This window comes from Oryctolagus cuniculus, chromosome 17, assembly GCF_051225735.1.
Source record: "Oryctolagus cuniculus isolate XC-2025 breed Fujian yellow rabbit chromosome 17, ASM5122573v1, whole genome shotgun sequence".
NCBI classification, from domain to species: Eukaryota; Metazoa; Chordata; class Mammalia; order Lagomorpha; family Leporidae; genus Oryctolagus; species Oryctolagus cuniculus.
Genome location: NC_142883.1, coordinates 42,087,804 through 42,100,785, shown reverse-complemented (window position 1 = coordinate 42,100,785; position 12,982 = coordinate 42,087,804). Strand labels below are relative to the sequence as shown.

At 39.7% G+C, this 12,982-nt stretch overlaps 1 protein-coding gene across 5 annotated transcripts in view; it reads left to right on the top strand.

Moving 5' to 3' along the window:
- SUZ12 (SUZ12 polycomb repressive complex 2 subunit) overlaps positions 1 to 12,242 on the top strand; it is a 60,275-nt gene extending 48,033 nt beyond the window's left edge. For 4 of the 5 annotated variants that reach the window (XM_008271057.5, XM_070061075.2, XM_008271056.5 and 1 more), the window contains 6 exons: positions 3,153 to 3,244; positions 3,407 to 3,550; positions 6,022 to 6,179; positions 6,532 to 6,730; positions 7,412 to 7,491; positions 9,899 to 12,242. In XM_008271057.5, the coding sequence (XP_008269279.1) occupies positions 3,153 to 3,244; positions 3,407 to 3,550; positions 6,022 to 6,179; positions 6,532 to 6,730; positions 7,412 to 7,491; positions 9,899 to 10,244 (1,019 nt within the window). In that variant the 3' untranslated portion in view covers positions 10,245 to 12,242. Of the gene's footprint in view, positions 1 to 189; positions 829 to 3,152; positions 3,245 to 3,406; positions 3,551 to 6,021; positions 6,180 to 6,531; positions 6,731 to 7,411; positions 7,492 to 9,898 lie in introns of those variants that run through there. The other variant, XM_089317441.1, reaches the window with a different exon arrangement.
- Positions 12,243 to 12,982: the final 740 nt, after the last annotated feature.

Sequence of the window (12,982 nt, the reverse complement as noted above, 5' to 3'; positions counted from 1 at the left end):
ACCAGGAAAAGCACCTGGATCCTGGCTCCTGCCAGGATCAGCGCGGTGCGCCGGCTGCAGCGGCGGCCATTGGAGGGTGAACCAACGGCAAAGGAAGACCTTTCTCTCTGTCTCTCTCTCTCACTGTCCACTCTGCCTGTCAAAAAAAAAAAAAAAAAAAAAAAAAAAAAAAAAAAAGACAGATTGGAGGGCCAGTGCTGTTGCGGAGCAGGTGAAGCCACTGCCTGCAGTGCCAGCATCCCCTTTGGGTGCTGCTGGTTTGAGACCTGGCTGCTCCACTTCCAATCCAGCTCTCTGCTATGGCCTGGGAAAGCAGTGGAGGATAACCCAAGTCCTTGGGCCCCTGCACCAGCCTGGGAGATCCAGAGGAGGCTCTGACCGTTGTGGCCAATTGGAGAGTGGACCAGTGGATAGAAGACCTCTCTGCCTCTCCTCCTTCTGTGTAACTTTGACTTTAAGTAAATAAATAAATCTTTAAAAAAAAAAAAAAAAAGACACAGTGGGGCCAGCACCATGGCTCACTTGGTTAATCCTCCGCCTGGGGCACCGGCATCCCATACGGGCGCCGGGTTCTAGTCCCAGTTGCTCCTCTTCCAGTCCAGCTCTGCTGTGGCCCGGGAAGGTAGTGGAGGATGGCCCAAGTGCTTGGGCGTCTGCACCTGCATGGGAAACCAGAAGGAAGCACCTGGCTCCTGGCCTCACATCAGTGTAGCTCCAGCCATAGCGGCCATTTGGGGGATGAACCAACGGAAGGAAGCCCTTTCTCTCTCTCTCTCTCACTGTCTGTCTATATCTGTCAAATAAAAATAAATAAATTTTAAAAAGACACAGATTGAGATGCCTCATATGAGAGACTGGATTCAAGTCCCACCTCTATTTGTGATTTCAGCTTCCTTCTGATACAAACCCTGATAAGGCAGCAGGTGATGACTCAAGTGCTTGAGTCCCTGTGAGCCATATAGGAGACTTGATTCAATTTCAGCCTGGTATATGCCTGGCGATTACAGGCATTTGGACAGTGAACCAGATAGAAGATCTCTCTTGCTGTTCTTCCCTTCCTATTACTCTGCCTGGATTTTACCAGGCTAAAATTTGCAGTACATTTTAAAAATATTTATGTATTTGATAAAGAGAATCTCTCATCCACTTGCTCACCCCTAAATGCCTGTAGTATTCCAGCTGGAACCAAAAGTGGGAGCAGCCCACCCAGTCCAGGTCTTCCCATGTGGGAGGCAGGAACCCAGTTACCTGAATCATCACAAGCTGCCTCCTAGAGTCCGAATCAGTAGGAAATTAGAGTCAGGAGTGAGACTAGGCATTGAATGCACACATTCTGATATGGGATATAGGGGTTTCCACCAGCATTTTAGCCACTAGGTCTAATGTCTGTCCTGCAGTCCTTTTTTTTTTTTTTTTTTTTTTTTTTTAAGATTTATTTTATTTATTTGAAAGAGTTACAGAGAGAGAAGTCTTCCATCCATTAGTTCACTCCCTGGGGCCTGCGCTGTGGCACATTGGTTGAAGCCCTGTCCCAAAGCACAAGCATCCCATTTGGGCGCCGGTTTGAGTCCTGGCTGCTCCTCTTCCGGTCCAGCTCTCTGCTGTAGCCTGGGAAAGCAGTAGAAGATGGCCAAAGTCCTTGGGCGCCTGCACCCGTGTGGGAGACCCAGAAGAAGCTCCTAGCTTCAGATCAGCGCAGCTTCAGCCGTCGCGGCCATCTGGGGAGTAAACCAGCAGATGGAAAACCTCTCTCCCTCTCTCTCTCTCTCTCTCTGTAACTCTGTCTTTCAAATAAATAAAACAAATTTAAAAAAAAAAAAAAAAAAAAAGGAGGAGCAGTGGGACTAGAACCAACGCCCATATGGGATGCTGACCTTTCAGGCCAGGGCTTTAACTTGCCGCACCACAGCACCGGCTCCCCTGCAGTCCATTTTTAAGAGAAAAAAATGTATAGATGGAGTTAGCTCTCTGTTGAGTTATGTATATAATATATAACAAGTATATATCTGCCTAATAGAAAGTTTTTGACCTGAGAGCATCCGTGTGTTTTTATCTGCCTATTTAAAGAAGGCACAAGGTTTACGATATCTTTGACATTGACTTCTCACGTGTAGGTCACTGTAATAGGTTAAAAAGATACAAAAATGGTCTATGTCCAGGGAAAATAAATTAGTCTAGGCCCTTTGCAAAACACTCTGAAGCCAGTGAAACAGGTAAGAGTTGCAATGCAGCCAGGCAACCAAGAACAAAAGCTTTATGCAAAAGTTTGCGTGTGTGTGTTTGTGTATATATGGATTGTTATGTCAGGAAGAACAAATACCATTCTTCCCTTATGTCTGAAAGGAAGTAAATCAAAATAATTAATGATTGTTATTGAAATTTTGAAAGAATTTAATACAGTCTTTTTTTTTTACTTAATATTGATAAATAAGCATTTATTGAATGCCTGCTTCCTTCTGGGCACTGAGAATACAAATACTGATACAGGTACATTCTGACCTCATACTGTCTAAAACAAGTATACTGAGACATAAAATTACTCAGACTTGCATTTATGATGGTTTAGAGAGTAGTAGGGGGTTTTGAAAGGAAGAAATGAGTCTTGCCAATAAAGACCTTAACATTTGATTAGGGGTGCTGATTAAGAGGATTTTTCCTAGCTGGCGCCGCGGCTCACTAGGCTAATCCTCCACCTAGCGGCACTGGCACACCGGGTTCTAGTCCCGGTCGGGGCGCTGGATTCTGTCCCGGTTGCCCCTCTTCCAGGCCAGCTCTCTGCTGTGGCCAGGGCGTGCAGTGGAGGATGGCCCAAGTGCTTGGGCCCTGCACCCCATGGGAGACCAGGAAAAGCACCTGGCTCCTGGCTCCTGCCATCGGATCAGCGCGGCGGCCATTGGAGGGTGAACCAATGGCAAAGGAAGACCTTTCTCTCTGTCTCTCTCTCTCTCACTGTCCACTCTGCCTGTCAAAAAAAAAAAAAAAAAAAAAAAAAACCAGGATTTTTCCTGTGATCTTCAGTTGAGAATGAGAACACAAATTATGTTAAAGATCACAAGTAGAATTCTGTGAGACTGAATGTTTAATAATTTTGGTGGAGACATTTTAATTTTTAGAAGCAAGTTGTCTCATTAAATATAAAACTACATTTTCAGCTGTTAAAGAGTCATTGACTACAGATCTACAAACGAGAAAAGAAAAAGATACTTCAAATGAAAACCGACAAAAATTGAGAATATTTTATCAGGTAAGCATAGCTGAGCTGAGCCTTCTTTTGTAAGTACTCATGTTTTGTATGTTAGATCTGAAATTTTGGGGCGTCTGTATTTTGATTTTCTTTATAAATTGTCTTAGCTGTTTTTAAAGATGTATAAGGTGTGGATTTGTTGGTTTTGTGTTTGTTTTTTAGTTCCTTTATAACAACAACACAAGACAACAGACAGAAGCAAGGGATGACCTACATTGCCCTTGGTGCACTCTGAATTGCCGCAAACTGTATAGTTTACTCAAGCATCTAAAACTCTGCCATAGCAGGTTTATCTTCAACTATGTTGTAAGTAAATTTTCCTTTCTCCTTATCATTAATATACATTAAATATGAGACATCCTGATTTGTCAGTATCGTATTTGTGTAAAAATATGAAAATCTCTGCATTAATTGGATTGCTATAAGCACAATTACTGTACATGATTCAGGGTTATATATATTTGGAATAAAAACTGTTCAGTTAAGAAGTAATTTGTTCAGTGGTTCCAAGCCAGTAGATGGCAGTCAAATTTTGGGAGTTTGTTTTTTGATAGGCAGTGGGAGAGAGAGGGCTCCCTTCTGCTGGTTTATTTCCCAAATTCCTGCAGCAGCCAGGGCTAGGTGGGATCTGTGAACCTAATCCAGGTCTCCCACATGGGTGGCAGGAATTCAATTATTTGGGCCTCACTGCTGCCTCCTAGGGTATACATTAGCAGGAAGCTGCAGGTGGATATCAAACCCAAGCACTACAATATGCGATGCTTAACTATTAGATCAAACACTTAACTCAGAGCCAGAGTTGATTTCTTTTACTTTTTAAATTAATTTTTATTTCTTTGAATTGTAGAGTGACTAAAAAGGAGAAACAGAGATCTTCTGTCCTCTGGTTCACACTCCAAATGCTTGCAACAAATAGAGCTGGGCAAGTTCAAAGCCAGAAGCCAGGAGCTCCATCCTTTATCTCCATTCATGGCAGGGACCCCTGTACCTGAGCCATCACTTGCTGTCTGAGGAATCAGATTTTTTTTTTTTTTTTTTTTTGCAAGATTTATTTACTTACTCCTAGAGAGACAGGAGATTTTCTGTCTGCTGGTTCATTCCCCAAATGCCACGAGAACCAAGAGCCTAGAACTCTATCCATGAGTAGCAAGGACTTAAACACTTGGGCCTTTTTCCCCTGCCTTCCCAGGTGCGTTAGCAGAGAGCTGGGTCAGAAGTGGAACAGCTGGGACTTGAACTGATGTTCATATGGAATGTTGGCATCGCAGACAGTGGCATAACCTGCTGTGCCCACAACACCGGCCGCCAGAGGCAGGATTTTAACATGTCTTTTTCAGTTCATATCTTACGAGTTCCTGTTCACCGAGCTGATGGTCCTGGCTTTAGTTCCAAAGCATTAAGAACCTGGACAGTCACTGTGGCACAGAACGTTAAGCCATTGCTTGCAATATCAGTATTTTGTATCAGAGTGCTGGTTCCAGTCCCGACTGTTCCTAGTCCAGCTCCCTAGTAATGTGCCAGGTAAGGCAGTGGATAATGGCTCAGTTTGGGCCCCTCCCCCAGTATGGGAGACCTGATGGAGTTCCTGGCTCCTGATTTCAGCCTGGTCCAGCCCTGGTTGTTGTGCCATTAGGAAAGTGAACCAGGGGCCGGCGCTGTGGCATAGTGGTAAAGGCACTGCCTGCAGTGCTGTTGAGCTCTAGCTGCTCCACTTTGATCCAGCTATCTACTATGGCCCGGGAAAGAAGTGGAAGATGGCCATGTCCTTCGGCTCCTGCACCCACGTGGGAGACCTGGAAGCCGCTCCAGGCTCCTTGCTTCGGATTAGCCCAGCTTCAGCCGTTGCAGCCATTTGGGGAGTAAACCAATGGATGGAAGACTTCTTTCTCTCTTTCTCTCTCCCCTCCTCTCTCTCCCTCTCTGTAACTACCTTTCAAATAAAGGAAAGTGAACCAACAGATAGATGGAAAATAACCTACCCATTCTCCCACCAATGCTCAGCCTCTCAAATCTTGAAAAAAATGTTAGGAACTCAGGGTCCGGAGGTGTGGTGCAGCGAGTTAAAGCCATGGCCTGTAGCATTAGCATCCCTTATAGGTGTTCATTGAAGGCTAGCTGCTCCACTTCTGATCCAGCTCCCTGGTGTTGTACCTGGGAATGCAGAGGAAGAGGGCCCAAGTCCTTGGGTCCCTGCACCCACGTGGAAGACCCGGAAGAAGCTCCTGGCTCTTGGCTTCAGCCTGGCCCCTGCAGCTATTTGGGGAGTGAACCAGTGAATGGAAGATCTTCCTGTCTCCTTTCTCTCTCTCTCTGTAACTCTGCCTTTGAAATAAGTATTTTTTTTTTAAGATTTATTTATTTATTTGAAAGTTGGAGTTACACAGAGAGAGAAGGGGGGGCAGATGCAGAGAAAGAGAGGTTTTTCCACCCACTGGTTCACTCCCCAGATGGCCGCATGCTGATCCGAAGCCAGGAGCCAGGAGCTTCCTCCAGGTCTCCCACATGGGTGCAGGGGCCAAACACTTGGGCCATCTTCTGCTACTGTCCCAGGCCACAACAGAGAGCTGGATTGGAAGTGGAGCAGCTGAGATTCAAACTGGCGCCAATATGGGATGGTGGCACTGCAGGCAGCAGTTTTACCCACTACACCACAGAGCCAGCCCTGAAATAAGTATTTTTTAAAAGAACTCACAAATACTTTTTTATTTAGTTAACTTGGAGGGAAAGGTATTTAGAGTAAGACAATATTTTCCTAAACACTTTTTTTTTTTTAACAGTATCATCCAAAAGGTGCTAGGATAGATGTTTCTATCAATGAGTGTTATGATGGCTCCTATGCAGGAAATCCTCAGGATATTCATCGCCAACCTGGATTTGCTTTTAGTCGAAATGGACCAGTAAAGAGAACACCAATCACACACATTCTTGTGTGCAGGTGAGTAAAAAGATCATATGATAAAAGTTTATTCTCTGACTTCTGTCAATAAAAGAGGAATAGGGGGAGCCAGCGGAATCCACTAGTTAGATGGACATCATTATTTCAATTTTAGATGTGTCTTGGAATAGTATACTTTATTCCTTTTCTCTTTTTTTATTTTGTATGTCTGCTAGATTTTTCACACCTTGAAAGATAACTTTATCTTTTTTAAAAAAAGATTAATTTATAGTGTTGTGCTGTTTTGTAAAATAGTAATATTGTAAATTTTCAGGTCTCAACTCCTAGTCATATAATTAGGTGGTATAAATGTCGATGCCATATTACATCAATATTTATTTCTTTTCATTAGGCCAAAGCGAACAAAAGCAAGCATGTCTGAATTTCTTGAATCTGAAGATGGAGAAGTTGAACAGCAGCGAACGTATAGTAGTGGCCATAATCGTCTGTATTTTCATAGTGACACCTGCTTACCTCTCCGTCCACAAGAAATGGAAGTAGATAGTGAAGATGAAAAAGATCCTGAATGGCTAAGAGAAAAAACCATTACAGTAATTATTATCTTTGTTGTTAAAATTATCAGCAGTGATCATGATATTTTATGATTAAATGAATTTTGATTGAAAACTTACTTTTCTAAATGAAGAAATCCAGGAGAAAATTTTTGTAAGTGTCTTTAAAAATTACAAAATAAAGGAAATACAGATTTTCTTCTTATCTGAAAGACAGAGTTACTGAGAGAGAAAGGTTTTGCATCTGCTGGTTTACTCCCCAAATGGCCACAACTGCTGAGCTCGATCCAAAGCCAGGAACCAGGAGCTTCCTGGGGGGGGTCTCCTACACTGGTATAGGGGCCCAAAGACTTGAGCCATCCTCCACTGCTTTCCCAGGCACATTAGCTGGGAGCTAGATTGGAAATGGAGTAGCCGGGACCCAAATGGACGCCCATATGGGGATGCCGGTGCTGCAGACCAGGGCTTTAACCTGCTGCAACACAGCGCCGGCCCCCTTCATAAGAATTTATCTTGGGTACTTTCTATATTCATCAGTGACTATTTTCATAAGTTATTTTCTTTTCTAAATTACTACTTAAATACAACTTGATTTTACAAAATGTTGCCACTTTGCCATTTTCAGTTTTAAAACATCTTATGTTTGACATTCGCCCCCCCCCCTTTTTTTTAGAAATACCAATTTACTCTTCCTTTAATAGGTATTTTTTTATTTTTTAGCAAATTGAAGAGTTTTCTGATGTTAATGAAGGAGAAAAAGAAGTGATGAAGCTATGGAATCTCCATGTCATGAAGCATGGGTAGGGTATTTCTGAGTTGAATATTCCATTATTCTGTTTTGTTTGCTTCACATTCTATTAAAGATTGGTTGATTAATTTGAAAGTCAGAGCCACAAGGAGAGATGAGAGAGTGGTCTTGCATCTGCTAGTTTACTCCCCAAAAGCATTAACAGAACTCTAGATGGGAAGTGGAGCAGCCAGGATTCAAACTGGTGTCCATGTGGGATGTCAGCATTGCAGGTGGCAGCTTAACCTGCTGTGCCACAATGCTGGCTCTACTCCTTAACATTCTATAAATCTACTTGTTAGGGTCTCGCTTAAAATTTGATTAATTTTGTTATGTGTCAAAAATGTTATACTAGCTCTACGTATTTGAATTGTGTAAAGACAAACGGTGATGTTCAGAGAACATACAAGGGAAGTGCTAGCTCCTAGCCCTTTAACAGCAAGTGTTTAAAGAGCCTTGGCTTCCATTATTTACATGAAAAAAATTTTCTGTTACCATTAGTTGAATTGAATTTAACTATATATTGTGATTTTACAGGCAGAACAATTTCTAGAAGTCTAATAAGAATAATTTGATCTTTTTTTTTAAGTGACCCAGTTTTTATTGCTTTTATTGCCAAGTAATATAAAAATAATATGCTGTGTGCTACAAACCTGGAAATGCTGAATATTATATTTCACAGTTTACTACAGTTTTAAGAATAAACTTAATCATTCAGATAAAATGTGGCTTTTAAAAATTTGTTTCCATTTCAGAGAGGTCAATATAGAACAGTTCTTAGTTCTCATTGCTTTGGATTACTTTGGGTATAATATGTTCCCAGCTATTATTTTCCTCACATTATCTGTCTTCTTCCCCTGTGTGAACGTTTTACCTGTTAGAAAGGCTTGCCTCTACAGCACAAATGTCCAAGATTTTTTACTTATAGTTGAGTGAAATAAATTACTGCTTCTGTTTAAAAAAAAAAAAAAAAGTGTGCCAAGATCAAGGGAGAAAATTAAGGGGAATTCTTGGTATGTATAGGGTTAATAGGAGTAGTCTGGCCAGAGAAAGGGTTTCCTTACTCTTGGGTGATGAAGAGCCTAAGTTCTAGTTCAGGTGTTTGTAAGCATGGCTTGTGCTGGCCGAAAAAAAATTTTTTATTTATTTATTTATTTTTTTTTTTTTTTTAATTTTTAGGCTACTGATTTTTATACTTTCAGAAGAGACATCAAATCACTAAATGCTTACAAAGCCTAAAGCATTTACTCTCTAGCTTTTTACAGAAAGTTTGCCTGGCTCCTGTTCTAGTCCTTAAAACTGTTATCAGTAAAACGTGTATGTGAAAGTCTGAGTGAAATCTGTTTTTCTTTTTGTCCTGACAAGCTAATGTCAAGATAATTTTAGTCTAATTAATTAATTAGTTCTGTTTCAGTGCCTTCATCCAAATTGGTTAGTGTAACAACTATCGGGGTTCTTTGTGTGCTAGCATTGTAAAGTAGCAGGTCATTGAGGGTAAATTGATTTTTTAAAAAAGATTTATTTATTTGAAAGGCAGAGTTACAAAGAGGCAGAGGCAGAGACTCTTCCATCTGCTGGTTCACTCCCCAGAAACAGCCAGAGCTGGACCAGTCTGAAGCCAGGAGCTTGTTCCTGGTCTCCCAGGCAGGTGCAGGGGCTCAAGGACTTGGACCTTCTGCTGCTTTTCCAGGCCATAGCAGAGAGCTGCATCTGAAGTGGAGCAGCTGGGACTCGAACCAGCACCCATATAGGATAGTAGCGCTGCAGATGGAGGTGTTACCCCCTAAGTCTCAGCCACTGGCCCCACTAATTTTGTTTTCTGCAATACAGATAGGTATTACAGTCTCCATGTGGGGTCAGTTTCAGTGGATATTATTCTATGTGATTTCAGTAGTTACTGTTCTATATGATTTCATTTAGTTCTTGAATGTTATTAATCATATAAGCACCTTACTACCAACACAGCCACACTTAACATGACTTTTCGTGATACCTTATTTTTTTAAAGATTTACCACGAACTGAAAATGTAGAGAAGCACTGCTTCTGTAATAAGAAACTAGGTCAAAATCAAGGAATAAAATTACCAAGTATTGTTAGTTTGTATAAAGGGAATTAATGGAAGTGGTGCTGGCAAAAGAAAATATTTCATATTCTTAGGACTACTGTGTGTGATTGCATTGGGAAAAACAGAAATGACATCTGTTATAATGATGCCTGTTTAATCTTGGTTATATTAAAACTTTTTAAAAAATTTCTCAATTGCTTAGCTCATTCAGGAGATTGTGTCTCAGTTTCACTGCTTGCTAAATTACTATTTACTGAATTTGTATACAACCTTACTGTTCTATAATGGTTATCACTATTATAGTTGATGAAAATGCTTTTTATCACTATTAATGTTTTGCTTTATTTACATAGGTTTATTGCTGACAATCAAATGAATCACGCCTGTATGCTGTTTGTAGAAAATTATGGACAGAAAATAATTAAGAAGAATTTGTGTCGAAACTTCATGCTTCATCTAGTCAGCATGCATGACTTTAATCTTATTAGCATAATGTCTATAGATAAAGCTGTTACCAAGCTCCGTGAAATGCAGCAGAAATTAGAAAAAGGAGAAACTGCTTCCCCTACAAATGAAGAAATAACTGAAGAACAAAATGGGACAGCAAATGGATTTAGTGAAATTAACTCAAAAGAGAAAGCTTTGGAAACAGATGGTGTCTCAGGGGTTTCAAAACAGAGCAAAAAACAAAAACTCTGAAAAGAAAACCTAACCCCATGTTATGGACAAACACTGAAATTTGAAATTGCATTCTAGGGAATTCAGCCTCTAGGAAGAGTTACAGTTTTCTTTTGTTTAAAAAAAAAATCACAGATTCCAAACAGGCACTGTTAGGTGAAGTAAATGATTTCAACAAGGATATTTGTATCAGGGTCCTATTTCACTCCATTATGCAGCATTACATGTATGTCAGTTTAATTGATGCCATTAAAACATTTTCTAGTTTGAGCATGAAAAGCAATACTTCAGAGAAAGTATTTTTAACTGCAACAGTTGTCTTATGAAAAATATTAACTCTAGAAATTATTTCATATTTAAATTATAATGCTTTTTGCATTGTGACTGGTTTTCTATTTTGTAATTGTGAGAAATTTTCTTGGGGAGGGAAAATTGGAATGTGATTCCCTTTTTAGAAATTGAAGATTTTTGTGAAATTATGTTGCATTACCATTTACAATCAAACCTTGATCCTTGGTTTTGAAATCATTTATATTTGAATCAAAAAATTACAGTGTAAGATATTTTACACAAATTCATTTTACAATTTTAAAATAGCACTTCTTCATCTAATGCCTGTTTGTGAGACAATGTTCATTGTTCACATTGTTGACAGTGAAATGTCATGTTGACTTATAAGGTTACCATTTGTTTTCATGTGGATAATTTTAGTGCATTGCTCACCCAGTACATTTCTTAAACTTGAACATTTTACTGTTTTTTTTTTTCCTTCTGATTAGGTAATCACATGGAAAATTCAGCTGTTCATATCTTTTCATTAGGATTGTTAAACCATGGGAAGAACAAGTTAGAGGTTTTTAAGATGCCACTTTTAGGGGTGGGGGAAATGTTCTATACAGACGAACCAGAAACTGTTATGCTTTTTTTTGTTTTGCAAGGATGTCTTTGTAATGTATTTCATAATTAGAATATCCAGTACAGATAAACTGACTTGAATTGTTTTGAGCAATTTTGCCCTGTGTTGTGTGTTTTACGCACATATTTGCAGTTGGATTTTTTCCAACAGAAAGTGGTTTCACTACTGGCACATTAATAAGCACCAATAGGTTTTTATTCCAACTCCAAGCACTGTGGTTGAGTAACATCACCTCAATTTTTTATTATCCTTAAAGATATTGCATTTTCATATTCTTTATTTATAAAGGATCAATGCTGCTGTAAATACAGGTTTTTTTTTAATTTTTTAATTTCATTCCACCACCATCAGATGCAGTTCCCTATTTTGTTTAATGAAGGGATATATAAGCTTTCTAATGGTGTCTTCAGAAATTTATAAAATGTAAATACTGGTTTGATTGGTCTTTAAGATGTGTTTAACTGTGAGACTATTTAACAAATAGTGTGGATGTGATTTGTCATCCAGTATTAAGTTCTTAGTCATTGATTTTTGTGTTTAAAAAAATAGGAAAGAGGGAAACTGCAGCTTTCATTACAGACTCCTTGATTGGTGAGCTCTCCAAGTGACGAGTTCCAGCAAACTGATTTTTGCCTTTGGATAGCGGATCTCGAGCATTTCTCTCGGGCTTTAATTTGCTAAAGCTGTGCACATATGTAAAAAAAAAAATAGATTATTTTAGGGGAGATGTAGGTGTAGAATTATTGCTTATGTCATTTCTTAAGCAGTTATGCTCTTAATGCTTAAAAGAAGGCTAGCATTGTTTGCACAAAAAGTTGGTCTTTCCCTCCCCCAAATAGTAATGAAATTACTTCTGTTGAGTAAACTTTTTATGTCATCTTATAATAAAAGCTGAAAAAAATCCCTTTGTTTCTATTTATAAAAAAAATGCTTTTCTATATGTACCCTTGGTAACAGATTTTGAAGAAATCATGTAAGATGATAAAAGCATTTGAATGGTACAGTAGATGTAAAAAAAATTCAGTTTAAAAGAACGTTTGTTTTTACATTAAATGTTTATTTGAAATCAAATGATTTTGTACATAAAGTTCAGTAATATAAAAGTTGTATTCTGTTTTGGGCTGTCTTGTTGTTCTGCATTGTTATTGTATACATTAAAATATTGGTTTAAATAGCATGGTAAGGATCCAAAAACCATATACCAGCCCCCAATGATGGGTCAGAGCTAATAAGTATGTTATGTTATAATTGAAAGCAGATTTTGATACTGATTTTTTTTTCTTTTGAATTCTGTTTTTTTCCACACCAAGAATATGCAGTATGATACTCTGGGCAGTGCCAGTGAGCCACATCTCTCAGTTATGCAACCATAACTACAGTGCACTGTGTTCCTAAGCTCTGATGTTCAAGTTAGGTGGACTAAATACCTTTTCAACTTAAGGTTTGAATTTTTTAAACTTTTTCCTATAATGTAAATTAAAAATGTTATCCAAAAAAATAAAACATCAAGTCAAAAATAGATCCTCCATTTATGATGGGTTTATTGGTATGTAATCCCATCATAAAGGAAGGAGCATTTGGGTTACGTTCTGTTAAGACAGCAGTAGCTGGCCGGCCCACGGCTCACTGGGCTCACTGGGCTAATCCTCCGCCTAGCGGCGCCGGCACACCGGATTCTAGTCCCGGTCGGGGCGCCGGATTCTGTCTCGGTTGCCCCTCTTCCAGGCCAGCTCTCTGCTGTGGCCAGGGAGTGCAGTGGAGGATGGCCCAAGTGCTTGGGCCCTGCACCCCATGGGAGACCAGGAGAAGTACCTGGCTCCTGCCATCGGATCAGTGCGGTGCT